At 56.4% G+C, this 27,628-nt stretch overlaps 1 protein-coding gene across 3 annotated transcripts; it reads left to right on the top strand.

The window, feature by feature from the left end:
* Window positions 1-26,279, top strand: PPP1R12C (protein phosphatase 1 regulatory subunit 12C). 3 transcript variants are annotated; one of them, XM_021673434.2, is made up of 22 exons: window positions 1-419; window positions 4,938-5,068; window positions 5,148-5,266; window positions 15,176-15,335; window positions 19,025-19,169; window positions 19,262-19,336; window positions 21,126-21,199; window positions 21,281-21,408; window positions 21,515-21,588; window positions 21,855-22,013; window positions 22,094-22,161; window positions 22,646-22,783; window positions 23,008-23,098; window positions 23,950-24,030; window positions 24,107-24,167; window positions 24,321-24,406; window positions 24,507-24,547; window positions 24,625-24,724; window positions 24,881-24,985; window positions 25,277-25,327; window positions 25,481-25,531; window positions 25,640-26,279. In XM_021673434.2, exons 1-22 carry the CDS (start codon window positions 99-101, stop codon window positions 25,724-25,726), a joined length of 2,346 nt encoding a protein of 781 aa, XP_021529109.2. In that variant the 5' UTR covers window positions 1-98; the 3' UTR covers window positions 25,727-26,279. The 3 variants fall into 3 exon arrangements, with proteins under 3 accessions (XP_021529109.2, XP_064236897.1, XP_064236898.1); XM_064380827.1 differs by having other exon boundaries at window positions 24,324-24,406; XM_064380828.1 differs by lacking the exon at window positions 1-419 and adding an exon at window positions 4,343-4,363 and having other exon boundaries at window positions 24,324-24,406.
* The last annotated feature ends 1,349 nt before the right edge of the window (window positions 26,280-27,628 follow it).

The following is a 27,628-nucleotide window of genomic DNA, read 5'->3' on the forward strand; positions in this document are numbered from 1 at the left end:
AGTTCCCGGCGGCCCCCGGGGCGGGCGGGCGGCGGCGGCAGTTGGGGCTCGGCGCTCGCTCGCTCGCTCGCTCGCTCGCTGGGCGGGCGGGCGGCGCGATGTCCGGAGAGGATGGCCCGGCGGCTGGCCCGGGGGCGGCGGCGGCGGCTGCCCGGGAGCGGCGGCGGGAGCAGCTGAGGCAGTGGGGGGCGCGGGCGGGCGCCGAGCCGGGCCCCGGGGAGCGCCGCGCCCGCACCGTCCGCTTCGAGCGCGCCGCCGAGTTCCTGGCGGCCTGTGCGGGCGGCGACCTGGACGAGGCGCGTCTGATGCTGCGCGCCGCCGACCCCGGCCCCGGCCCCGAGCTGGACCCCGCCGCGCCGCCGCCCGCCCGCGCCGTGCTGGACTCCACCAACGCCGATGGCATCAGCGCCCTGCACCAGGTCAGCGCCCCCCGCCCAGCGTCTCCCGGGGCCAGGCCCACCCTCCCTCCCGGGTTCCGAGCCGCCGTTGCCGGTCTCGATCCGCCCCGACGCTCCTGGCCCTGGGCTTCGCCGCCCTGTGCTGCTCACCCCGCCCCAGCCCCGCTTACCATCCCTCTGCCACCTCCCCTCTCCCGAAATGGAGCCGTTACCTTGTCCCTGTTCCCTTTACCATTCCTCTTCGACCTCCCCTCTTCCGATTTGGGGCCGCTTTAACTGGCCCTGGCTTTGCCAGCCTGTGCTGACCCCACACCCTCTTCCCAGTCCTCCTTACCATCCCCCCTCGACCTCCCCTCTAAAGATTTTGAGCCTCTCCAGCCGGTCCTGGGCTTTGCCTCCCTCCATGCCCTGCCCTCTCCTGAACCTAAGCCAGCTCCGACGGCTCAGCCTGGTCCGTCTGTCTGGTCCTGGCCGTTGCCACTCTGCGCTGCCCTCTTCTCGCCCCCGAGTGCCCTTGCTGTGCCGCCGCCTTTCCTCTGCCCTCTAACTAACGCTGCCGTCTCTCTCCCGAGTCCGGACCACTTTTAGCTCTGCTGGCTTCTGCGGCGCCTCCGGTCCACTGTTTCCTCTTTCCAGGCTGTCACCGCTTTCACCGACCTGCGTTCTCACAGGCTTGTGCTGCTCTCCGCCGGCAGCCTGGGGCCTGGGCCACCTCTATGGCTGGGCCCAGATTCTCCCCTGTCACCTCCTTCATGTTCCGTCTTCCTCCACTCTCTCCTCCCCTTGGTCTGTGCTGTCTGTTGCTGCCCAGGGATGCTCTTCCTGCTCGGCGCTGCACCACGTGGTGTCCTTGGAGGATGCTCCCCTTATCGGGGTCCTCTCCTCCCTACCCCAGCCCCCACTGCTGTCTTAACTCGCTCGGTTCCCTTTTTCTCCTTCTCCTGGGGCCTGTGCCATCTCGTTTCTTAGGATGGCCTTCTCTGACTGATATCTTTCCCTCGAGTCCTCGCCTCCCCTTCTCGTAGGCCCACATCATCACTTTCTGGACCACCCCAAAGTACCCCTCTCCCTGGCTTTGGCCACCTCTCCATCCTCTGGCTTGCTTTGCCCGGATGCCCCCTCCTCCTGTGGATTTGGGTCACCTCTCTTTTTATTTGGGCAGCTCCCCGCCCCTTGCCCCTGTAGACCCCTATAGCGAGTCTCTGTGCTCGATCTCCCAGTCCCCCATCAGGGCATCTTCCAGGGGCCCCAGAGTTCTGCCAGTCCTCCTCCTCCATGTCCGGCCCCCCATGTCTGCTTCATGACAGCATGTTTGCTGCCTCCAGGGATCCTGGGTCCCAGAGCCGGGACCACCTTATATTCCCAGGGTTCTCTCATTCCCAGCACGGGATGGCAAAGCCCAGGGCTAGTTAACGTGGCTCTGGTTCTGGGTGCTTTTATTTGTCCTCTCTACCCTACAGTGGGGTCACTAGGGATAGGACTGGTGATAGAGAAGCCCCATCCTTAGGCCTCCTCCAGCCTAGTCTCCCGATATTGGGTCTAACCCCCACCTCCTGTTGAGCAGATTTTTATCTGGTGACACACCTCCGTTTCCTGGAGCCACCTCTCTCTCCTTGCCAGAACCCCTAAGGTGTGCTTACTGATGGAGCCAGAGAGGATCCTGGGAGGGGGACCTTTGCAGGGGGTGGGCGGGAAGGGGAGGATGCCCTGTTGTCAGTGGCCACCCTCCACTGCCCTCTCCCAGAGCCTGAGCAGCTCTGACGCCGCAGTCTGGCGCATTTCACTGGTCCTGGGGCTGCTGCTTCTTTCCACTTCCCAAAAAGAGTAGCAGTTTGGGAAAACGAAATCAGAATAAGTTAGTCCTGAGTTGTGATTTTGGCTCTTCAGCTTTGTAGTCCTGAATTTGTATTGGTGCTCTGTGCGTCGGTTTCACCTGTGAGATGGGTCAGGAGTGGGCCCCTCCCTGGCAGGGCTGTGGTGAGGAGGGAGGGTGTCTGTGTAGAAAACTCCCTTTGTGAGAATGATGCATCCTAGGTGTTCACTGGGCCATGGCCGCCTCTACCCCCTTTCTCTTTCTCTATCCTTTTCTTAAAGAGGCCTGGGTGCTCTCTGGGACATACTCCCACCCAGAGCAGGGTCCCAGTTCCCTAAGCCCTGCTCTGGGCCTCTGGATTTGAGTCCTTGGCAAGCCCGGGAGAGGGCCTCAGGCTTCCCTGTCCCCCTTCCTTGTCCACCATCCCATGCCCCTGGCCTCCTGCACCTTCCCTACAGGGGTTCTTGGCTCTGCTCTTCAGACTCAGCCCCTTCTCCTGCATCCCCCGTAGGCCCCAGGCCACCTCCTTGGCTTGGACCCTGAGAGAGGCTGCCCCAGCCCTGTCCTCCAGGCCACCTTCCAGGTGGATTCTCCCCCCACTGTGGAGTGACCACTTGGCAAACTCACTCTTCAGGGCATCACAGGAGGCCTGGAGGATTGGAGTGGCCCGAGGTTCAGAGAGAGGAGGCTCCCTTCTCAGGCCACATGGCCAGCAAGCAGGGGAGCTGGGTTTGGGTCAGGTCTGGGTTTGGGGTGACCAGCTCATGCTGTTTGCCCACGACACCCTGGTTTTAGCGCTGAAACCCTCAGTCCCAGGAAAACAGGGACGGTTGATCACTGTCTCTGGGTGACTTTTGATTGAGTCCTGGCCACTTTGTCCATCTGGGGCTGTGTTTCTCGTTCTGCATCTGTCTCGGGGCAGGTCCCCAAGCACCAGCCCCCTGCTGTGGCTGTTCCTGAGTTCTCAGGGTACCCCAGGTGGGTTTATTAACCACTTGGTGAGGCTGGTACACTGCCCCCATTCCTGCCCCTCAGTTGCCTTAGTAGCTGTGGGGTTGGGGACTGGAGTAGGAGGGGCTGGGTACAGGATCCTTAGGGCTCAACAGAGAAGAGCTGGGGGCCTGGGCTTCTAGATCTGAGGTGGGAGGGGCTGGGCCTGGACTCCTGCGTCTGAGGGAGGAGGGGCTGGGCCTAGACTCCTGGGTCTGAGGGAGGAGGGACTGGGGCCTGGGCTTCTAGGTCTGAGGGGGTAGGGGCTGAGCCTGGACTCCTGGGTCTGAGGGAAGAGGGGCTGGGCCTGGATCCCTGAGTCTGAGGGAGGAGGGGCTGGGCCTGGATCCCTGGGTCTGAGTGGGGAGGGGCTGGGCCTGGACTCCTGGGTCTGAGGGCGGAGGTGCTGGGCCTGGATCCCTGAGTCTGAGGGAGGAGGGGCTGGGGCCTAGACTTCTGGGTCTGAGGGAAGGGATTGGGGCCTGGACTGCGGGGTCTGAGGGAGTAGGGGTTGGGCCTGGAACCCTGGGTCTGAATGGGGAGGGCCTGTAGGCCTGGACTCCTGCATCTGAGGGCAGAAGGGCTGGGGCCTGGACTTCTGTGTTGAATGGAGGAGGGACTGGGCCTGGATTCCTGAGTCCCTGGTGCCCAGGCCTCAGGCATCTTTCACAAGGATGCCTGTGCTGGGCAGGTCCTTGAAAGGGAAAGGCCCATCTCTTTCCTTGCCCCCCTCCCCCATCACCATGACAACCGGGTGGAAATAAACGAGCGGAGTTCATCCGTTCCCAGGGCACGTGCGGCCCCCCTTGCAGCCCGAGTTTCCATGACCTCATGCTCTTGGGCCTTGGAGCTCCCTCCCCCTTCTCCAGATGGGCAGCTGTGGAGAGGTGAGGGACTTGGGGGGTAATTTGCCCCTGGATCTAGGAGTTTAGCTTCACTCCTCCCTCAGCTCCAGTTCAGGTCGTAGGGCCCACCCAATGTCCACGAGGCCGGGGGTCAGTTCCTCCTCTGGCCCCTGGATTTTGGCTTTTGTCTCCCCAAGTTTTTGACTCCTAACGGAAGAACGAGCAACGATGGCCCATGTAAGCCCCTGGCTGCAGTGCCCCATGCAGAGTGGGCCTCAGTGACCAGGAGTGTGACTGCCTTGGCCCCGGGCATGCAGGTGTGCAGCTGTCTCACCCCTCTGGGAGTGCTGTCCAGGCCCCTGAGTCTGTCCCAGCACAGGGTGACCTTCCCGCATCCCTTCGTTCCTGCAGAGTATCTGCTGGGGTTGTTTCTAGGCTTGACCCTTGGAAGGACCTGGCTAGGTCTAAGGCAGGAGGGGCTGGGGGCCTGGACTCCTGGCTCTGAAGGAGGAGGGGCTGGAACTTCTTCCCTAGTCTGAGCACTGGAAGCACCATCCTGTGGGTGGTGACGGGTGTTTTGCTGTGTCTAACAAGTACTGTGTGGGATTCCCACGCCTGGATGAGAAGCCCCGGCCCTTCCCGCTCACTTGCTGTTTGCAGGTAGCCAGGAGTCCTTTTGTGGTTTCCACTGAGCGCTGAAGGCCTGGCTGACCTGATCGTTGGGCATCCAGGGTGTCTGAAACAGCTGGTGGCCAGAGGCTGCTGGGTCGTTTTCCCCACTGTCACTAGCACCGTGTCCCTGGGTCTGTTTTTGTGGCTCCTCTGGAGCCCTGCCTTGCTGGGACGATGTGGCTGGGGGAGGTGCGGCTGACGGCTGTTTCCCGCCCCCAGGCCTGCATTGATGAGAACCTGGAGGTGGTGCGCTTCTTGGTGGAGCAGGGCGCCACTGTGAACCAGGCGGACAACGAGGGCTGGACGCCCCTGCACGTGGCCGCCTCCTGCGGCTACCTAGACATCGCCAGGTGAGGCAAGGGAGGGCCGGGCAGGACCTGGTCAGGGTGGGGGCCTGGACCCTCAGCCCTGACCGACCCCCACCCCCAGGTACCTCCTGAGCCACGGGGCCAACATCGCCGCCGTCAACAGTGACGGGGACCTGCCCCTGGACCTAGCCGAGTCGGACGCCATGGAGGGGCTGCTGAAGGCGGAGATCGCCCACCGAGGTGGGCTCTGGTGTGCTTCATATGGGGTGGGGGCCCCTCCTCACCTGTGGCCTCCAGGCTGAGAATTTTAGAGGCTGCCTGGGCTCTGAGGCTGACCCTGCTTCCCAGGAGTCTTTGTCTCTCTCTGAGCCTCAGTTTCCTCACCTGTGAAATGGGGGCATAGGGACCTGCCTCCAGGATTGTTTGGAGCCCATCAGAGGCACAGGATAAGAACTCAAGCTGCTACCAACTGGAGTTATTATTTCACTCCCTGAGTGACTGAGGGAATTGAAATGCCGGGGCGGGAGGGGTGGGCAGGAGGGTGGGGGGGCAGGTGGGGGGGGGGACTCGCCCGGAGTGCGTTAGGTGGGATTGCTGGGACCCTGCTGCAGGTCTTTCTGGGAGGGGATGCATTTACTTGGCGGGGGAGTAGAGGCAGGCAGGGGCTGCCAGCGGCTGGTCTCCCTGTCCTCTGAGACTCATGGTGCCCTGGGAGACTTCATATGGGGTCCAAGAGCCCCTGAAACTGCCTGGCCAGTTCATTTTTCTAGGGAAGGGGTGTTGCTTCTGGCAGGTGTGTGATGACTCCTGAGGATCCCTGGGTCCCCAGTGTGGCTTCTAAAGTCCCAACTTTCCGAGCTTGCCTCCCAGCTCTGCCAGTGACTGGCTGACTCCAGGCATGTCCCTGAAGCTCGCTTTCCCTAGTTCCTGAAACAGGACTACAGGCACCGCCTCCTGGGGTGGTTGTCAGGGTCTGGTTGGGTGTCAGTGGAAAGGTGTGAGCATGGTGCTGGCAGGCTCTAGAGGTCGTTTAGAAGGAAAGGGAGAGTGATGAGGAAGCAAGGTACCAGCAGGCTTTCACGTTTCTGACGTGGTATCCTTACAGGGTCACTGGCTAGGCTGAAAAAGGATAGGGTTCCACGTGGGTTCAGGGGATCACGAGAGCCACGTAGGAGGAGTAGCTAGTGGGACACATGGAGGCGGAGATCTGAAGTTTAGGAGCCTTTCGTTGAAATGGGGAGTGGTTGAAATCAACCCTGGAGCTGGATTCTTTCCTCCCTCCCGCAACTTTTTGTTTTGGAAAAGCTTCACATTTACAGAAAAGTTGAAACGATAGCCTATGAATACCCGTATGCCTTACACTAAGACTCGCCGGTGTTCTTCTTTTTTTAGATAGCTTTTTGAGATATAATTCACATACCCTCCAATTCACCCAAAGCGCACACTTGAGTGGTTTTTAGTATATTCACACATTCACCACGTTGACTCTAGAACATTCTCATCATCCCCTTAGACGTCACACCGCCCTCAGACAGCCCTCTCCGCCCTTTGTCCCTGTAGGTTTGCTGATTTGTACACTTCACATAAAGGGAATCATACGGTGTAGAACCATCAGGTTTTAACTTTTTGATCCATTTGTGTTTCCTCTTTCTGTCCTTCCCTTGTGACCTCTTCCCAGGTTCAGACATAAACACATTTTTTCCTATGCTTCCTCTTTCTTCTTTTTTCTCTTCTCTTTCTTCCTTTTTTTCTCCCTTTCCATTCCTGAGCCTTTTTTTTTTTTTAATGGAGTTTCGCTTTTTGACCAGTGTGGAGTGCAGTGGTGCGATTTCAGCTCACTGCAACCTCCGCCTCCCAGGTTCAAGTAATTATCCTGCCTCAGCCTCTGGGTAGCTGAGATTACAGGCATGTGCCACCATGCCCAGCTTATTTTGTAGTTTTAGTAGAGATGGGCTTTCATCGTGGTGGCCAGGCTGGTCTTGAGTTCCTGACCTCATAGTCCTCCTGCCTTGGCCTCCCAAAGTGCTGGGATTACAGGCGTGAGCCACCCCGCTGGCCATTTTGAGACTATGTTGCAGACATTGTAATTCTTCGCCTGATGCACAGCAGGCATCTCCTGCCGCAAGGACACCTCCTGCTGAAGCACAGTAGGTATGCAGCACATTACCCAGTTACCCCTGCATTAACCTGGATGCTACACTGCTGCACGCTGTGTAGACTTTGGCGCTACACTGCTGCACGCTGTGTAGACTTTGGCGCTACACTGCTGCACGCTGTGTAGACTTTGGCGCTACACTGCTGCACGCTGTGTAGACTTTGGCGCTACACTGCTGCACGCTGTGTAGACTTTGGCGCTACACTGTTGCACGCTGTGTAAACCTTGATGCTACACTGTTGCCTGTGTTTCTCCTTGACATTCTTTGTAGCCTCTCCTCCTCTGGTTCAGGACCCAGCTAGGGAATCCAGATCCGAGTGATTTAGGCTCCCTCTCTCTGGATCAGTCCTCCTCCCCTGGACCCTAGGGAGACTGGGAAAAGCTTCCGGGGGGTCCGTGAACTTTCTGACATTGTATTTTTCTGCAGAAACTGCTGATAAGTTGCATCAGTTTCTCAGAGGGGCCCATGCTTCTTCCCTCCTGTGGGCTGAGGGGAAGCCTACATTGGTAAGGGATATTGACCTGTAGGATCAGCCAGGAACGAAGGCCACTGGTAACACTGAAAACTCCCTCAGCTGCACTGCTGGAGGTGGAACCCCGCTGCCCCAAATCACAAAGCCTCTGCCTGTGACACCCTGCCTCTACACAGGAGCCTCAGAGGGGCTGAACCCCAGCTCTAAGGAGGGTGGGGGCTTTTGCGCCCCCTGCAGGACATGCCTACATGATGCAGAATCCCCCAGGTGCTAGCATCCAGACTGGTGTTGCCATAGTGTGGCCCTGGCAGCCTCTCACAGGCAGGGCAGGGCGAGAAGACAGACCGGTGACAGGCATGGCTGTCCTCTTCGCTTTTTCTGGCTTGCTTATGTTTTCCTTTCTGGGTCTGGAGCTCAGTGAGCACGTGATCTGCTCAGCCAGTCACTTGGTGGCCTGGAACCACCGCTCACTTCACCACCGTGAAGGCCTCTGGCCCAGTCGACTCAGGTGCTGAATCAGGTGTGACTCTGCAGGTATCAAAACACATTCCGCCTGGCCCAGGCCAGAAAAGGCCATTTGAGGCCTGGAGCAGTGGCTCATACCTGGAATCCCAGCATTTCGAGAGGCCAAGACAGGAGGATCTCTTGAGCCCAGGAGTTTGAGACCAGCATGGGAAACCTAGTGAGACCCCATCTCTATAAAACATAAACATTAGCCAGGTGTGGCGACATGCACTTGTGGTCCCAGCTACTCAGTGGTCAGAGGTGAGAAGATTGCTTGATCCTGGGAGGGGGAAGATGAAATGAGCCACTGCTGCTCCAGCCTGGGGGTCAGGCAAGATCCTGGCCCAACAAAATAAAACCAAAAAAGGCAATTTACATACCCGTGTTCAGAGCGGCGTTCACAGCAGTCCAGAGGTAGCAACCTAGTGCCCATCATTGAACGAATGGAAAATCAACGTGTGGCCCATTCATGCAATGGGATATGATTCAGCCTTAAAAAGGAGGGAAATTAGGCTGGGCTCGGTTGCTCATGCCTGTAATCCCAGCACTTTGGGAGACCTAGGTGGGCGGATCACCTGAGGTCGGGAGTTTGAGACCAGCCTGACCAACATGGAGAAACGCTGTCTGTACTAAAAATGCAGAATTAGCCAGGTGTGGTGGCGCATCCCTGTAATCCCAGCTACTTGGGAGGCTGAGGTTGCTGTGAGCCGAGATCATGCCATTGCACTGTAGCCTGGGCAACGAGAGAGAAATTTGGTCTCAAAAAAAAAAAAAAGGAAAAAAAAAGGAGGGTAATTCTGACGCATGCTACAAAGTCAGTCATATAAGCCAGTCACAGAAGGACGGGTACTGTGTGATTCCACATCTGCGTGGTACTCAGAGCAGTCAAAGTAACAGACAGACAGTGGAATGGCAGTAGCCAGGGGCTGGGAGGCGGTGGGGAGAATAGGAAGCAATTTAATGGGTATTTTTTTTTTTTTTTTGTGACAGAATCTCCCTCTGTTGCCCAGGCTGGAGTGCAGTGGCACAATCTTGGCTTGCTACAACCTCAGCCTCCCGAGTAGCTTGGACTACAGGCATGCACCACCATGCCCAGCTAATTTTTGCATTTTTAGCAGAGATGTGGTTTCACCATATTGGCCAGAACTCTTGACCTTGTGATCCATCCACCTTGACCTCCCAAAGTGCTGGAATTACAGGCGTGAGCCACCGTGTCTGGCCCACTTTTTTCTTTTTAAATGATTTTTCTGTTTTTTTGTAGAGATGAGGTTTCACCATGTTGCTCAGGCTGGTCTGGAATTCTTGAGCTCAAGTGATGCACCCACCTTGGCCTTCCAAAGTGCTGGGATTACAGGGATGAGCCATGGTCCCCAGCCTAGGGTATACAATTTTAATTTTGTGAGATGAAAACATTTTGGAGATTGGTTGCACAACAGTGTGACTACTTAATGCCACTGAGCTGTGGTTAAGATGGTAAATTTTAGGCCAGATGCAGTGGCTCATGCCTGTAATCCCAGCACTTTGGGAGGCTGAGGCGGGCAGATCATCTGAGGTCAGGAGTTCGAGATCAGCCTGGGCAACATGGTGAAACCTCATGTCTACTAAAAATATAAAAATGAGCTGGGTGTGGTGACATGTGCCTGTAGTCCCAGCTACTCAGGAGGCTGTGGCAGGAGAATCACTTGAACCTGGGAGGCAGAGGTTGCAGTGAGTCAAGATCATGGCAACAGAGCAAGAGCCATCTCAGAAAACAAAAAAAAAGATGGCAAATTTTATATTGTGTGTATCTTACCACATTCCCCCTACCGCCCACCAAGATGGAGTTTTGCTCTTGTTGCCAAGGAACCTCTCAGCTAGCTGGGATTACAGGCACTCACCACCACGCCGAGCTAATTTTTGTATTTTTTCTTTTTCTCCTTTATTCTTTTATTGTTTTTTTTCTTTCCTTTTATTCGCTATCCAGTAATGGCTATAAGCAAAATTTTTGTGTTTTTAGTAGAGACGGAGTTTCACCATGTTGGTTAGGTTGGTCTTGAATCCCTGATCTCAGGTGATCCACCTTGTCCTCCTGAAGTACTGGGATTACTTCAGGTGTGAGCCACCATACCTGGCCACATTATTATTTTTTTTAAAAAGGCAATCTGTGGCCTTATGTAGCTGAAGTCCATGAGTTATGTGGGCTTCAGGCATAGTTTGATCCAGGGGCACAAGTGAAGTCCAGAGCATCTCTCCATCATTCTGCTGAACTCTGCATTGGCTTCTCTCTGAGGCAGGTTGTCTCCATGAGGCACTCGGTGTGGGTCTTAACTGCAGGCCCATATCCCAGCCAAAACACAGCACCTCTTTCCCAGTGGGTGATGCTCACTGGGCCACCTTGGTCACATGCCAGCTCCTGAGCCCATCACTGTTGCAAAGGTGACAGGAAGGCCTGGTGATGTGCCCACCTTGGGGCCAGGCTGTGGGCCCAGTCACACTGAAACCATGTGGGGCAAAACGTGGGTGAGGAAAGTCAAGATGAAGTCACAGAGGAAGGGAGATGGGTTTTTGTAGGCCCAAGCATCGGGTATGCTGCAGAGACAGGCCCCGGGGACACGCAGCAGCACCATGTCCTATGCAGAAGGGACCCTCTCTGGCCGCTTTGCACAGGGGCATGGAACTGGCAGGAAGGAAACATGAAGTGTTTTTGAAACATTTGAAGCCAGCTCACTTGGAATCCCACCATCCAAGTCAGCTGGAAGGGGGGGTGTTGGAGACAGGCAGAATTGACCCTTGGATAGCTGCAAGTGCTGACAAGGGCAGGGCATGGGAGCTCTTAACTTCTGCCTGATGACAGCCACTTTGGGAAATGCTGGGTCAGCATCGATTATAGCTGAAAGCCCCACCTTTGCCTTGTTCTAGCAGTTCCGCTCCTGGGCAGCAGCCTGAGAGAGGCCTTCCCGCCCATGGACAAATGTTCACTGTAGTGTTTGCAGTAGTAAGAGGCTGGAGCCCACACCCAAGAGAGAATGATCAGCCACTCATCTGTAAATGAGTGATTTAAGCAGGGACAGCAGCTGTCTCTGTAAAGGGCTAGAAGGTGAATGTTCAGGTGTTGCAGGACATACCGCCACTGCCTGGCACCACTGTTCCACCAGTACTGGGGAGGGGAAACTGCCAGGGACAGTGTGTGAATGAATGGGAATGACTGTTCCGCTAAAGTTTTATTTGCAAAAATAGCCTTCCAGAATGGGCAGATCCATAGAGACCGAAAGATTGGTGGGTACAAGGGCCTGGGGGGAGGGAAGTCTGAGAAGTGACTTCTTTTTTTCTTTTTTAAAGACAGGGTCTCACTCTGCCTCCCAGGCTGGAGTGCAGTGGAGTGATAATGGCTCACTGCAGCCTTGAAAGTGATTCTCCCACCTCAGCCTCCCAAGTAGCGGAGACCATAGGTGTGCGCCTCCATGCTCAGCTAACTAACTTTAGTTTTGTAGACACAGGGTCTCCCTATGTTGCCTAGGCTGTTCTCAAGCTATTGGGCTCAAGTGATCTCCCAGCTTGGCCTCCCAAAGTGCTGGAATTACAGGCGTGAGCCATGGCGCCTGTCTGGGAGGGACTTCTTGTTGGGTACAGTATTCATTTGGGCTAATGAAAAAGTTCAGGAATTAGATAGTGGTGATGGTTGCACAATATTGCAGGTATTCTAAATGCCACCAAATTGTGCACTTTGAAAAAGAGAAATTGGTAGATTTTATCTTGTTTATTTTACCACCACCACAACAGCAAAAGATAAAACAGCAAGTGGCCAGCACCCACAAGCCATAGCTCGCTGACCCCTGATCAAGGGCTCTGTCTGCAGACACAGACAAATCTCAGCAACATGTTGAGCACGAAAAGCAAATCGCAGAAGGATGTGCAGCAGACGTGGAGGGCACTGGCTGTGGTTGAAGAAAAAGCCAGTCACCCTCCCTTCCCCGCCTTGAATTGAGACCCATTCAGCTATAATAGGATTGAACAGTAGGTGACTCCTTTTAAGGAAATGACAGAGCCAGGCATGGTGGCTCATGCCTGTAATCCCAGCACTTTGGGAGGCCAAGACAGGATGATCCCTTGAGCCCAGGAATACGAGGCTGTATTGAATCATGATTATACCACTGCATTCCAGGCTGGGTGACAGAGTGTGAGACCCTGTCTCAAAAAAAAAAAAAAAAAAAAGGAATGGTAGAGAGAGGGAGAAAAGGCAGAGATCCCTGAGTCCCCAGTATTCTTCACGGCGCTCCACTCCAGACTGGCGCATGAGCTGGGCTCCAGCCAACCTGACATTCCTGGAGTAGCTGCCACCGCCAGGTGTCCCAGCCAGCCAGGAGACCCTCAGGCGTCCCATTGGAGTTTACATCTGAGTGCCCAAGGGCCACCAGGTGGCACCAAACTGCAACCCTTACCTGGACGATCTGTCTGGCAGTGGGACAAGAACGCACACATTTGATGGGATTGTGTTTCTTGGATCCCATTTCTAGCCCTGTGGCAGAAGTTTATGATATGTATATATATGGTAAGGGCATAACAAAACGCATGTTCAAACTTTTGGTCGTGCTTACCTGTGAGATTGGGGAACAGCACGGGGCCTTCTGTTGGCCCTGTGGGATTTTCATTTTGTAAATGGGCTGGTGGTACATTGAGGTTCTTTGCCAGTGCTGTCAAATGGAAATCCAGCATGAGCCACAAATGTAATTGAAAGTTTTCAAGTAGGCACATTTTAAAAAGTAAGAAGGCCGGGCGCGGTGGCTCACGCCTGTAATCCCTGCACTTTGGGAGGCCGAGGTGAGCAGATCACTAGGTCAAGAGATTGAGACCATCCTGGCCAACATGGTGAAACCCTGTCTCTACTAAAAATACAAAAAAATTAGCCAGGCATGGTGATATGCGCCTTCAGTCGCAGCTACTTGGGAGGCTGAGGCAGGAGAATCATTTCAACTTGGGAGGCAGAGGTTTCAGTGAGCTGTGATCGAGCCACTGCACTCCAGCCTGGTAATAGAGTGAGTGCAGTTTTCTAAGACTCCGTCTTAAAAAACAAAAAAAGAAAAAGTTAAAAGAAACAGGTAAAATTAATTTAATAACTTTTTAATTTAACCCAGTATATCGAAAATATTCTTTCAACATATAATCAGTACAGAAACAATTCATGAGTCACTTTCTCTTCTTTTTTTTTTTTTGAGACAGAGTTTCGCTCTTGTTGCCCAGGCTGGAGTGCAGTGGTAGGATCTCGACTCACTGCAACCTCCGCCTCCTGAGTTTAATCGATTCTCCTCCCTCTACTAAAAATATAGCAATTAGCTGGACTTGGTGGTGGGTACCTGTATCCCATGTAATCTCAGCTACAAGGGAGGCTGAGGCAAGAGGATTGCATGAACCTGGGAGGTTCATTGAGTTTGCACTAAGCCAAAGTTGCACCACTGCACTACAGCCTGGGCAACAGAGTGAGGATCTGTCTCATTAAAACAAACAAACAAACAAAAAAACTACCCGAGGTCAGGAGTTTAAGACCAGCCTGGGCAAAATCAGGAGGCCCCCATCTCTACAAAAGGTAAAAATCGTTAGCTAGGCATAGTGGCATGTGCCTGTGGTTCTAGGTGCTTGGGAGGCTGAGCTGGGAGGATTGTTTGAATGCAGCAGATTGAGGCTCATGCCTGTAATTTGAGTACTTTGGGAGGCTGAGGTGGGTAGTTTGCTTGAGCTCAGGAGTTTGAGACCAGCCCGGGCAAGATAATTAGACTCCATCTCTATTTATTCTTTAAAAAAAAAAAAATTAGACCAGATGGAGTGGCTCATGCCTGTAATCCCAGCACTTTGGGAGGCCAAGGTGGGTGAATCACCTGAGGTCAGGAGTTTGAGACCAGCCTGACCAACATGGTGAAACCCCATTTCTACTAAAAATACAAAAATTAGCTGGATGTGGTGGTGGGTGCCTGTAATCCCAGCTACTTGGGAGGCCGAGGCAGGAGAATCGCTTGAACCCTGGAGGTGGAGGTTGCAGTGAAAGTCCGTCAAAAAAAAAAAAGTTTATAGTATGCAAAAGAATAAGGATCCTCAGTAGCCGCCAATAGATAACGATTTCTGCCTCAGCAAGGGTAACTGTTTTGATCCAAAGTCAACTTATATTTAACTTTGGTCATTACTTGTCTTTTGCATCTATAATACAGTACAACAATTGGATTAAATGAAATTGACTAGTTAGGAAGCATGCTTTTCCCAGATTGCTGTAGGTGTTAGCACGTTTGCAAGCAGGGATCAAACACCTGGGTAGGAAAGAAACTGCTGCCCTAACGGCACAAATACTGCATGTGGTGGCTTTTCGCTTGGTTTATTGTCCTGAGTGCGAAAAGTAGTAATGGCAATAAAATGTATGGAGATGCTAGATTAAGATTATGTTGGGGCAGGCACGGTGGCTCACGCCTGTAATGCCAACACTTTGGGAGGCCGAGGCGGGTAGACCACCTGAGGTCAGGAGTTTGACCAGCCTGCCCAACGTGGTGCAACCCTGCCTACACCAAAAATACCAAAATTAGCCGGCCGTGGTGACTTATGCGTGTAATCTCAGCTACTTGGGTGGATCTCTTGAATCTGGGAGGCAGAGGTTGCACTGAGATTGCAGCACTGGACTCCAGCCTGGGTGACAGAGTGAGACTCTGTTTCCAAAAAAAAAAAAAAAAATTGGTAGCGACCGGAAAAGTTAGATGTAATTGAACACTGGATTTGCTCAGTAAACTTTAGCTTTTATATTAAAAATAATAAAAAGAAGGTGAATTTCTGGTTGAAGTGGAAAAGGCCTGTGGTCTCCATTTTCCCAGTGCTTGGTGCTGACTCAGAGACCCTGAGTGGGACCCAGGACTGCATGGAGCACAGCTGGGAAACAGCTGGGCCAGTCTAGGCCTCCTGAGTCTCACAGGGGAACAGGGCTCAACCCCGGCCAGCCCACGGTATAACCCCGGGTCTTCCAGGTCATGGGGTGTGAGTCCTACCTAGTGCCTCTCCTCCTCCCAGGTGTGGACGTGGAGGCGGCCAAGCGTGCGGAAGAGGAGTTGCTGCTTCATGACACAAGGTGCTGGCTGAATGGGGGCGCCATGCCAGAGGCCCGGCACCCCCGCACAGGCGCCTCTGCCCTGCATGTGGCCGCTGCCAAGGGCTACATTGAGGTGATGAGGTGAGTTGGGCCTGTCTGTCCATCTTGCTGTCTTATACCTTCCTGTGGATCTTGTCCTGTTCTTTTTCAATGTATGTACCTAAGGCTATGTATTTCCCTCTAAGTACAGCCTTAGCTGTACCCACAAGTTTTGATGTGGCAGTCTTTTTTAATGTCATTCAGTGTAAAATATTTCCCAATTTGTAATCTTTTCTTATTTATTTTGAGACAGGGTCTTGCTATGTCTCCCAGGCTGGAGTGCAGTGGTTCAATTGTGGCTCACTGCAGCCGCAAACTCCCCAGGCTCAGGTGATCTTCCTACCTCAGCCTCCTGAGTAGTGGGGGCTACAGGCACACACAACCATGCCCTGCTGATTTTTGTAGAGATAGGGTTTTGACATGTTGCCTAGGCTTGTTTAGAACTCCTGGGCTGAAGTGATTCACCTACCTCAGCCTCCCAAAGTGCTGGGATTACAGGTGTGAGCCACTGTGCTCGGCATATTTTCCAAATATATAGGACTTCCTTAGTCATCATTGTGTTACCATTTTCCTGGCTTAATTGCACCATGGTCAGAGAATGGGTTCTATATGATTCTAGCTTTTGAAATTTGTTTTATCTTATAGTCCAGTATATGCAATTTGGAAAAGAATGGTGTCATCAAGTACAGTGTTCTCTGTAGGTTATTAGATCAACTTTGTAATCATGCTGTTTTATCTATAGTGATATTTTAAATTCTTTCTGTGATTATGGACTTTGTGTGTTTCTTCTCATAGCTCTGTCAGTTGCACTTTGTATGTATTTTAAGACTAGATTATTTGGTGCATATATAGTTTATTTGTATTTATTTATTTTTGAGGTGGAGTCTTGCTCTCTGTCACCTAGGTTGGAGTGCAGTGGTGTGATCTCAGCTCACTGCAACCTTTGCCTCTTGAGTTCAAGCGATTCTCCTGCCTCAGCCTCCCCAATAGCTGTGACTATGAGAGTACGCCACCACACCTGGCTAACTTTTGTGTTTTTAGTAGAGTCGTGGTTTCTTCATGTTGGCCAGGTTGGTCTTGAACTCCTGACCTCAGGTGATCCACCAGCCTCCGCCTCCCAAAGTGCTGGGATTACCGGCGTGAGGCACCGCGTGCAGCCAAGGTGCATACATACTCTCTTTCTGTCATCCTCACCTCAGTCCTGGGTCTTACTTGCTCCTATTTGGCTGCCTTTCCCTTTCCATTAAAGTCGTTGGTTCCGGTTCTCATCCTCAGGTTCCTCATTCTTTTTTCAGTTCCCTCCTCTCTCTTTTGCAATCTTACACTTTATTATTCAGCATAAAAATGAAGTTAACATGAATTCCTCCCCTCTCTGCTCACCTCCGCATTGACAGTTTTTCATCTGGTTTTCTCAGTGAGGTATGTCAGATGACTGTAACAGCTCCAGGCTGTCCCCTTCTGCTTAACACCTGCTGCTGAAGTAGAGCACCTGGGCCTGTGTGTCCGGCCTGAGTCCCAGCTCTGTCGCTCAGAGGCCGTGTTGGTCCTGTGTCCCTCCCTGAGATGATCCTTACCACAAGGGGACTGGAAACGCTGAGTGGCTGGGCCCAGTGACGTGCCCAGGCCTGGAGGCTGTGCCCTTTTCCTCCCATGGCTTCCACTCCTGAGTCCTGGGGGGCTGCTTCATCTCCTGCCATTGCACCTGCATCCCAGCCAGCAGGAAGAGGGAGGACAAAGGGAGCAAACACCCATCCTTCTAAGAGAGCAGTCCTCAAGTGGCACTGCACCACTTAACGCCATCATCCTGTGTGCCAGAGCCTAGTCACGTGACCTCTCCCCGCTGCAAGGGACAGTAGGAGATTGGCCTTCAGCTGGGCGGCCTGTGTCTGGCCGGGCGACTGTGTCCAGCCGGTGGCCCGGGTGGGCAGCACTAAAGCACTTTGGACTTAGAAATATTCGCTGACTGTTATTTCATTACTGCTCCCTTGTGAGGACGCATGTTTACACTCAGATCTACTGACTGCATTTATTTATTTACTTATTTTTATTTTTGAGGTGGAATTTTGCTCTGTAGCCCAGGCTGGAGTCCAGTGGCATAATCTCAGCTCACTACAACCTCCGCCTCCTGGGTTCAGGCGATTCTCCTGCCTCAGCCTCCCGAGTAGCTGGGATTGCAGGTGTGCACCACCACATCTGGCTAATTTTTGTGTGTTTATTTATTTTTTTAATTTTTGTATTTTTAATAGAGTCGGGGTTTTGCCATGTTGGCCAAGCTGGTCTTGAACTCCTGACCTCAAGTGATCTGCCTGCTTTGGCCTCCCAAAGTGCTGGGATTACAGGTGTGAGCCACTGCGACCAGCCTGACTGCATTTTTTAAAAGAATGTAACCAGCATTCTTCTCATCAAAGATCTGTTGCAGAGTAGAGGTGTATGTTTATTTGATGATATTGTGACGCAGCCTCCCTGGCCTCTGCATCCCTAGTTGTGAGAACCAAAAATGTCGCTGGATGTGGCCAAATGTCCCCGGGGGGCAGCGTCATCCCAGTTGAAAACTGCTGGCTTGAGATATAAATAGGGTGGTGGGAGAAGCCAAATGTGATGAGGAGGGGCTTTGGGGTCAGGAGATATGGGGGTGAGGGGGTGGTGGCTGCCGAAAAGGGGCTCCGCGTGAGATGATGCAGAGCACAGAACACTCCTCAGGCTGAGAGTAGCAAGTGCAGAGGCCTGTGGCAGGCAGGCGGGCGGGCGGGTACCTGGGGGGCAGGCAGGCGGGCAGGCGGGCGAGTACCTGGGGACGTAGCGAGAGCCCAGTGCAGCTGCAGCGGGGTGAGCGGCAACGCGTGGGAAAGGTGAGGGGCCGGGTGAGTGGGGCCAGATGGAGGCACTTGTGCTGATAGGGCCTTCGTAGCCTATCCCAGGCAGTCCATCTGTTCCACTCTGCGAAGCTCTTTCTCACTGACACAGAGCCTCATTTCAGTGCTCCACAAATAGACGCATCCTACCCTCCGCTGAGCTTGAGTGGCCCCGGATTGTAACCTTGCCTTTGCCCTCAAACTGAATGGTTTAAGGTGGTGATTGTTTTCTGGCAGCAAATTGTCTTCAGGGAGGGGTTTTCAGCCTGGATGCTAGTGACACTGTGGGTCAGATCCTTCTCCTTGTGGGGCTGCTCCTGAGCAGTGCTGGGTGTGGAGCTGCCTCCCTGGCCTCCACCCAGCCGATGCCACCAGCCCCTGCCCCAAGTTATGACGACAAAAATGTCTCCAGACCTGCCGGGTCTCCTCTAGGGGACGGTGGACAGCATTGCCCTGGTTGGAAGTCACTGCTTTAAGCCAGCTGGGGTCCTAGAACACTACTGCCCTGAGAAAGCCCTTTGGGGGTCCCATCTTTCTGACAGGTGTGGGGGCTGGCACAGGGTCCTACACACACGTTCTCTGGGGCTGCCTCCTTACACACTACTGCCTCCACCATGGAATCCCACAGCCCGCACCAGGGGCAGGTTCCAGAGGCCACCTGCAGGGCCAGGGTTTAACATGTAGCCGCTGGTCCAAGGGGAGGGGCGAGGCCTAGTGCCGAGGGCCCTCTTGTGGCAGCGGACGCTGGGCGGCGGCTCTTTACCAGCCCGTCCAGGGGCGTTTTGGTCTCAAAGCCCGGGACTCAGTTGCTGCCCCGCTGGCCAGAATCAGCCCAGCGCCCCGCCTTGGCCTCTGACCCAGAGCCTCCCGGGCCCCCAGGTTGCTCCTTCAGGCTGGCTACGATCCAGAGCTCCGGGATGGGGATGGCTGGACTCCCCTGCATGCGGCGGCACACTGGGGAGTGGAGGACGCCTGCCGCCTGCTGGCCGAGCATGGCGGGGGCATGGACTCGCTGACCCACGCGGTGAGGGCTGGGGCCCAGTCTGGTGGGGGGCAGGGCATGGGGAGGGCCCAGCACCTCTTTCATTGTCTGCTCCTGCCCCTCCCCTCACCCAGGGGCAGCGTCCCTGTGACCTGGCGGATGAGGAAGTGCTGAGCCTGTTGGAGGAACTAGCCCGGAAACAGGAGGACGTGAGTGTCAGGGCTGAGGAGCTTACTCCAGCCTCCTCACTCAGAGGAGGCTGCGGAGGGGGGACTCCCCCTGACTTCTGACATCCACCGCCCCAGCCACCTGCTCTTTCGTGCTTGGTGACCCAGCCCCATCCCCAGGGAAGGCCCTCACCAGGGCAGAATGGACATGGGGCTGCAGAGCTTCCTGCTGCCGGGTGGGGAGGCAGCAGAAGGACCCAGACAGGGTTGTGTGACACTCAGACAAAGTAACAAACCGGCTCAGCGTGCCTCATTGCCTCAGGGTAGCCCTTGGCAGCAGCCACTCACAGGAGATTGTCCTAGACTCAGGCTGGGCTGGTCACCTGCCGGGTGTCCCCCAGCCATCCCTGGGGCAGCCTTCCTGGGAAAACACTGTGAAGGAGTGAAGGGTGTGAGCGCTGGCCAGACTCCCTGGGTTGGAATCCCGGCTCCGCCATGGATCTGCCATGGGTCCCAGCCAGCCGCTTACCCTCTCCAGGCCTCAATTTCTTCCTCTGTCAAGTGGGAATGTGTGGTGTGCACCTGTATGAGGGCTTATTCGTGACGTGGATTGTTCTGTGAGGAGGCTCCGGGGAATATGCGCCACTGGAAAGCTCCGGAGCCATGCCTGCGTTCAGTGAGCCGTGTTAGGCAACAGGACGCTCCAGGCCCGGCCTAGGCTTCCGGTGTGTGGGCAGGGGAACAGAGACGGCTTCTTTTGAAAGGTTGGCAGGAGCCAGGTGGAGGCTGATGGATATAGGAGAAGGTCTCCCACAGGCTGGGGGGCAAGGGTGGGTGCCCTGAGGTGCCCAGGGAGGGAGGTGTAAGGCAGGGCAGACCCTGGAGGGCCATGAGTGCCAGGCTGAGGAACAGGGTGGCTTCTGCCCTGTGGGCCATAGGGCCATGGGGGGTTTAATGGGTAGAGAAGGGTCAGCTCAGTCAGATATGAGGGGAGCCCAGCCTGGGAGCATCTGGGGACACTTTCTGGAAGACAAGAGTACTTACTGTAGCACAAAGTTTGCTGGAGCTGGGCGCGGTGGCTCATGCCTATAATCCCAGCACTTTGGGAGGCTGAGGTGGGTGGATCATTTGAGGTCAGGAGTTCGAGACCAGCCTGGCCAACACGGTGAAACCCCACCTCTACTAAAAATACAAAAATTAGCCAGGTGTGGTGGCACGAGCATGTAATCCCAGCTACTTGGGAGGCCGAAGCAGGAGAATCGCTTAAACTTGGGAGGCGGAGGTTGCAGTGAGCTGAGATTGTGCCATTGCACTCCAGCCTGGGTGACAGAGCAAGACTCTGTTTCAAAAAAAAAAAAAATGTTTGCTTGAAGTGCCCTCCTAGAACTCCTGGTGGGAGGCACAAGGACCATATGCAGAGGCCCGAAGGTGTGAAGACAGTGGTGAACTGTGCAGGGAAGGAGGAGGTGAACGCTGGCAGCCAGAGTGGGGCAGCTGAGGGCCCACCAGTGCCCTGGGTGTGCTGAGGGGTCAGGGTGAGGCCTGAGCAGGTCGCCCCTGGGAGCTAGAAGGACTCCTCTGGGATGGGACTGGAGGCTTCTCATGGGTGGGGGCCAGTGGGGGCAAGATGGCAGTGCCTGCACGTGGTGGCCACAGGGGCCTGCTGAATGCAGGGCACCTCCTCTCCATGAGGGTGGCCATCTGTAGGAAAGCTGGTAAGCCCACGATGGGGGCACTGAGCTCCTGCACAGCTGTTGATGGTGGTGTTGCTGTGGGGGGCATGTGCTCCACCTCTCCCCAGCAGCCCCCTTCCCTCCTTCCCTCCTTGCAGCTTCGGAACCAAAAAGAAGCTTCCCAGAGCTGGGGCCAGGAGCCCCAAGTGCCCTCCAACAGCAAACACAGAAGGTACAGGGAGGGAGGAGTCTGGGTGTGGCCAGGTGGCTGGAGGCTTGGGCTTGCATCCCACGCCCTCTCCTTCCCCAACAGGAGCTCTGTGTGCCGTCTGAGCAGTCGAGAGAAGATTTCCCTTCAGGACCTGTCCAAGGAGCGCCGGCCTGGTGGGACTGGGGGGCCCCCCATCCAGGATGAGGATGAAGGAGAAGAAGGTCCCACTGGTGAGGGGCCTGAATCTGGACTCCTGGGTCTGAGGGAGGTGGAGGTTGGGTTCTCTGATTCTCCAGGTAATTCTCCTGGCATTTTCTGTGACCTCCTGCACCGCAGAGCCACCCCCTGCAGAACCCAGAACGCTCAACGGCGTCTCCTCCCCGCCGCACCCTAGCCCTAAGAGCCCCGTGGTGAGTGGATGCACTGAGAGGTCCTGTGAGGCCGGGAGGGCTGGGGAGGTGGGATTCCATAAAGCTGGTAAACCTAGGAACTGTGGGAGTAGGTAGGGTGAAGACTGTAGTTCCCAGAGTCCTGGACAACTGGCTGCCTCTAAAAAGCCTAAAACTGTGCCTGCCCCAGGGGCTGCTGGGAATTGTAGTTTGTTGCAGTCCTTGGGAGTTAACCTGTGAGGTATGAGAAGAGGGATCCTTTCTCCCTAACTGAGACCTTCTCACAGCTGCCCGAAGAGGCCCCCTTCTCCAGGCGCTTTGGCCTCCTGAAGACGGGGAGCTCTGGTGCCCTGGGTCCCCCAGAAAGGCGGGCAGCAGAGGGAGTCCCCGGAGCTGGGCTGCAGCGATCAGCTTCCTCCTCCTGGCTGGAAGGGACCTCTGCTCAGGTGAGTAGGGGGTGGGCCAGGTCCAGGCCCCTGCCCAGTTGAGGGGACTGCCCCTTCCTCCCCTTCTCCTCTCTGCACAGGCCAAGGAGCTCCGTCTTGCCAGAATTACCCCGACCACCTCCCAGAAGCTGCCGGAACCCTCTGCCCTGTGAGTCCTCAGGGCCTGGGCCCCTCGAGGGTGGGCGGCAGGTCTGGGTTCCAAACCTCTCTGTGTGATCCTGGGCGAGTCTGTGTGCTCCCTGGGGTCTGGTTCCTGCTCCCACCCCAGGGCCTGTGCCGTGTCCCTCCTGGGGGCCTCTCTCTCCCCCTCAGGTCTGTGTTGAAATGTCACCTCTTCTCCCCTACCTTCCCCCCAAGGCGCACACTGGCCACCTTGCTGCCACCACAGCGCTGTCTGCACACGCACACCCTCCCGGTCCCAGTTCTCGCACTGCTTCTGTCCAGAGCCCTTTCTCCGTCTGACGGCAGGGGTAGTGTGCTGGGCTTTTCATGGCTGTGTTGGTTTTGTGTATTTCTGCTCAGCTCTGACTCTTTGGCGGCCCAGATGACTTGTGTCTTTTGTTCTCAGCCGCATCTCCAGTGGCGGCACACAATGCACTTGAGTAATGTTTTGAATGAATGAATGGATGCAGGTCTGAGGTCACCAAGCCTCATCCTCGCTTGGAGAACTCCTCGCCTCCCTCCAGGATTCTGGAACCTGAATCCCCAGTGAAGCCAAATGTCCCCACAGCCTCCACGGCACCCCCAGCAGACTCCCGGGACAGACGGAGGTGAAGAGGCCAGGGCAGGAGGCTTCCACCCTCCCTCCAGCAGGGAGAAACGATGTCAAGCAGGAGTCCCCGGGCTTTGGGTGGGCTCCTGAGGGAGAGCTGGCCCCAGGTCTGCTGGGAGTTGGAGTCTTCTCCCATAGAACTTGCCTCCCCCTGAGGGTGTCAGCCATGGAATGGGACAGGGTCCCCAGGCCCCCTCCCTGAGGTTGGGGCCCTTCCCTCAGGTCCTACCAGATGCCCGTGCGGGATGAGGAGTCGGAATCCCAGCGAAAAGCTCGCTCCCGCCTCATGCGCCAGTCTCGGAGGTCCACACAGGTGTGGGGTGGGCTGGGGTCTGGACTCCTGGGTCTGAGGGAGGAGGGGCTGGGGTCTGGACTCCTGGGTCTGAGGGAGGAGGGGCTAGGGGTCTGGACTCCTGGGTCTGAGGGAGGAGGGGCTGGGGTCTGGACTCCTGGGTCTGAGGGAGGAGGGGCTAGGGGTCTGGACTCCTGGGTCTGAGGGAGGAGGGGCTGGGGTCTGGACTCCTGGATCTGAGGGAGGAGGGGCTAGGGGTCTGGACTCCTGGGTCTGAGGGAGGAGGACCTGGGGCCTGGACTCCTGGGTCTGAGGGAGGAGGGGCTGGGGTCTGGCCTCCTAGGTCTGAGGGAGGAGGGGCTGGGGACCTGGACCCCTGGGTCTGAGGAAGGAGGGACTGGGGTCTGGACTCCTGGGTCTGGGGTTGGTGGGATGGGGTCTGGACTTCTTTGTCTGAGGGAGGAGGGGCTGGGGTCTGGACTCCTGGGTCTGAGGAAGGAGGGACTGGGGTCTGGACTCCTGGGTCTGGGGTTGGTGGGATGGGGTCTGGACTTCTTTGTCTGAGGGAGGAGGGGCTGGGGTCTGGACTCCTGGGTCTGAGGGAGGAGGGGCTGGGGGTCTGGACTCCTGGGTCTGAGGGAGGAGGAGCTGGGGCCTGGACTCCTGGGTCTGAGGGAGGAGGGGTTGGGGATCTGGACTCCTGGGTCTGAGGGAGGAGGAGCTGGGGCCTAGACTCCTGGGTCTGAAGGAGGAGAGGCTGGGGGCCTGGACTCCTGGGTCTGAGGTAGGTGGGGCTGGGGGCCTGAGGTCTCAGGAAGGGAGCTGGGCCTGACCCCAGCATCCCGACTGTCCCCTCTCCCTCTCCCTGCCAGGGTGTGACTCTGACAGACCTGAAGGAGGCAGAGAAGGTGGCAGGGAAGGCTCCAGAGCCAGGGAAGCCGGCGCAGAGCCTGGTGAGAGGGGTCAGCGAGGGCGTGTGGGGTGGTGCGAGATGTCCTGGTGCTCTGACTGGCCTCCCCCTCCCGACAGGAACCTTCCCGGAGGCCCCGCGTCCCTGGAGTGGAGAACTCTGAGGGCCCTGCCCAGAGAGGTGAGGTCTGCTCTCTGGGGGAGGTCGTTGCCAGGGCACCATCCAGTCTCTCCCATAGACTTCCTGCTTTCTGGGGGACTTGACCCGGGGACCCAGGTACTCAGAGGGGACTCCCTCCGGAGGTGCCTGGGCTGATTCCTGCCCCTCCCCCAGCAGAGGCGCCCGACGGGCAGGGTCCGGGACCGCAGGCGGCCAGGGAGCACCGCAAGGTCGGAAAGGAGTGGAGGGGGTCTGCGGAGGTGAGCGGGGCTCAGGTGGGGCCGAGCTGGTGCAGAGGGTGGGCCTGGGGGCGGGCAAAGTCCCTCCTACACCCGCTGAACCCCCTCCACCTGCCCGCAGGGGGAGGAGGCGGAGCCGGCTGACCGCAGCCCGGAGTCCAGGTAGGGGTGGGGTAGGAGGGGTGGGGCCTTCGTGCGAACCGGGGCGGCCACTGAAGGGTGTTCCTTCCCTGCCCCAGCACCCTCGAGGGCCCCTCACCCCGCAGGCAGCGCTCGAAGCGGGACCTCAACTCAGAACCTGAGCCAGAATCGGAGGAACCAGATGGAGGCTTTAGAAAGGTGCGATCCCACCCCTCCGTCGGAGCTCTTGCTGGGTGCCCACCTCCTGGCTTCCCCGCCCCCCAGCGCCGCCCCCATCCTCCACCTGGCTCTCCTCCACCTGACCCTCCTCCACCTGACCCTCCTCCACCTGACCCTCCTCCACCTGACCCCCAGCTGTATGCAGAGCTGCGCAAGGAGAACGAACGGCTCCGCGAGGCCCTGACCGAGACCACGCTGCGGCTGGCACAGCTCAAGGTGGAGCTGGAGCGGGCCACGCAGGTAAGGGCGCCGAGGCCCGGCTCACCGGAACTGGCAGGGCCGCATGGGCGTGGCTCAGACTGCTGGGAGGCAGAGCCTGGCCGGGAGGGGCCCGACAGGGATGGGCTCCATCTGAAGGGCGAGGCCGAGGTCTCGGAGGTGGAGTCTGAAGGAGGGGTGGGGCTGTGGGCTTGCTGGAGGCGGGGCCTGGCCCACGTGGGCCGGCGGGTCTCCAGCGGGATCCTAACACCTCTTCCTCGGAGTACTGCGGGCCTCCCTGGCTCACCTTTGTGCTTTCTGTGTCCTCACCAGAGGCAAGAACGCTTCGCTGAGAGGCCAGCTCTTCTGGAGCTAGAGAGATTCGTGAGTAGGGGCATTGGGACCGGGGGCCAGAGGCGTCCCCAGCCTCACCTCACTAAATCTGGACCAAGAGAGCCACACTGCCCTTCCCAGCTGGCCCCCAGCCTTCCCCCACCCTCCTCAGCCTCGGTTTCTGAACTTCCCCGTTTATTCCAGGAGCGCAGGGCACTGGAGCGCAAGGCCGCGGAGCTGGAGGAGGAGCTTAAGGTGAAGGCTCCTGGGGCCTGTGCGGGCTGTAGGCAGAGGGCTGAGGGCCGAGGGTGGGCAGCGGCGCAGTCTGCCAGGGCTGCCCAGCTGACTCCTGCTGTTCCCCAGGCCCTGTCTGACCTCCGCGCTGACAACCAGCGCCTCAAAGACGAGAATGCAGCGTTGATCCGCGTCATCAGCAAACTCTCCAAGTGACCTGGAGGGACTTTCCCGCACCCGTATTTATACAGCTGCTTCTGCCACACGCACCCCTTCCCCCGTGTGAACACGAGTGACAGGGCTCCGGGGGAAGTCTCAGAGAAGCCATAGCCCCCCTGGGACCTCCGGACTGGGAGGGGAGCAGAGTCCCCAGGAGCCAAGGGGGCCGCCCGAGGCCAGGATGGAGGTGGGAGGCCGAGCCAGGTAGGGGGATGTTGCCAGAGGGGACCAGGGCCGGAGACGGGACCAGGAAGGAACTGAAGACCAAGAAGTGCAAGGATTAGTTGCCAGGACCAGAGTGGCTGCCTGGAGGTCCCCATCTCACGTGTGATGCCACCCCATTACCCCTCCCCTCCTGAGCAGGGATCCAAGAATGTGCCAAGAGTCCCGCTGGCCTCAGCCAGGTGGGCCTGTATATAGGGTCCATGTGCAATAGGGAGGGACGTCTTCTATTTTTGCTGCCCCCTCCCCGCCCACTGTCCGGGGCAGGGGGAGAAGGTATTTTCGAGATAAAGCACAGGCACCACAAATAAAAGTCGTGAAGTCGCCACTCAAGGTCTGTGTGCCTAGCCAGAGGTCAGGTGCTGTTTCCTGCTTCTGTGCTGGGGGGCTGTGCATCTCTGTGACCAAACCACTGGGCCATTTGGGTGGGCTGCTGAGGGATGGGCAGGTGCTTGCTCACTAGTGTGGGAAAGGAGCTTCAGGAAGGGCCCCCAGCTGGAGCAAAGGCTCCAAGGCGGAGCTGGCATGATTGTAGGCAGGGGACTGAGGGGAAGCTAATGGGGGAGGCAGGATCAGCTGGCCAGACCTCCTTGGCCAGGGATATGGAGCCGGGGAGCTTGGGTTTTGCCATCAGTGTCTTTGAAACAAATTTATTAGTCAATTGCCAACATTTAACATTTGGAGTAATTTGTGTATAAAAATCTGGAATTTTGGCTGGGTGCGGTGGCTCACGCCTGTAATCCCACCACTTTGGGAGGCTGAGGCGGGTGAATCACGAGGTCAGAAGTTGGGAGACCAGACTGGCTAACATGGTGAAACCCCATCTCTATTAACAATACAAAAATTAGCTGGGTGTAGTGGCGCACACCTGTAATCCCAGCTACTCAGGAGGCTGAGGCAGGAGAATTACTTGAACCTGGGAGGCGGAGATTGCAGTGAGCTGAATCACTTGAACCTGGGAGGCGGAGATTGTAAGGATCTGAGATTGTGCCACTGCACTCCAGCCTGGGCGACAGTGAGACTATGTCTCCAGAAAAAAAAAGGGTAGAGCCCTGGGCAAGTGGTAGAGGGGCTGAAGAGTATTCTGGGCAGAAGCGGCCACATGAACCAAGCCTGGCAGCAGGAGGAGGGAAGCCGAGCCTTATGGTCAGAATCCGGTGAGCTGAGCGGGTGAGTCTTTGCCAAGCTGGGTTTTATCTGGTGGGCCATAGGGAGCCAAGAGAGGTGTGTGAGTAGGCTCTAGGTACGGGGCAGATATGGAAAGGACTCTGGAAGACCCAAAGAGGTTGGTTCCAGGAGGAACCAGGCAGGAGGTGGCAAAGTGGGGACTGAGAGTTCCTGCCTGCCCCAGAGGGTCTCTCTGATCCTTTCCCGTCTTGGAGGGCGCCATCTGGTGGCCCAGGTAGTAATAACTCGGGGACCAGGTGGAAGCTCAGAGGTCCACAGGAATTCTGGTGGGGAAGCTTGGCACTGGGTGTTCTGGGAAAGCAGAGCCAGGGGAAAAAAAGGACCATTCTTCCCAAAGTCAGAGAATGTCCAGTATGGAAAACGGTGGGATCTAGAGAAAAGCAGGCCTCGCCAGCCACCTGGATAACGGGGAAAGTAGGTTACAGAGCTTGCTAGAGGGAAAAGGAGCTAGTTGTCTTTGAGGGAGTAAGAAGTTTTCAGTTGGCTGCC

The sequence above is a fragment of the Aotus nancymaae genome, unplaced genomic scaffold (assembly GCF_030222135.1).
Source record: "Aotus nancymaae isolate 86718 unplaced genomic scaffold, 86718_ANA_hifiasm-v0.15.2.pri h1tg000028l, whole genome shotgun sequence".
Taxonomy (NCBI): domain Eukaryota; kingdom Metazoa; phylum Chordata; class Mammalia; order Primates; family Aotidae; genus Aotus; species Aotus nancymaae.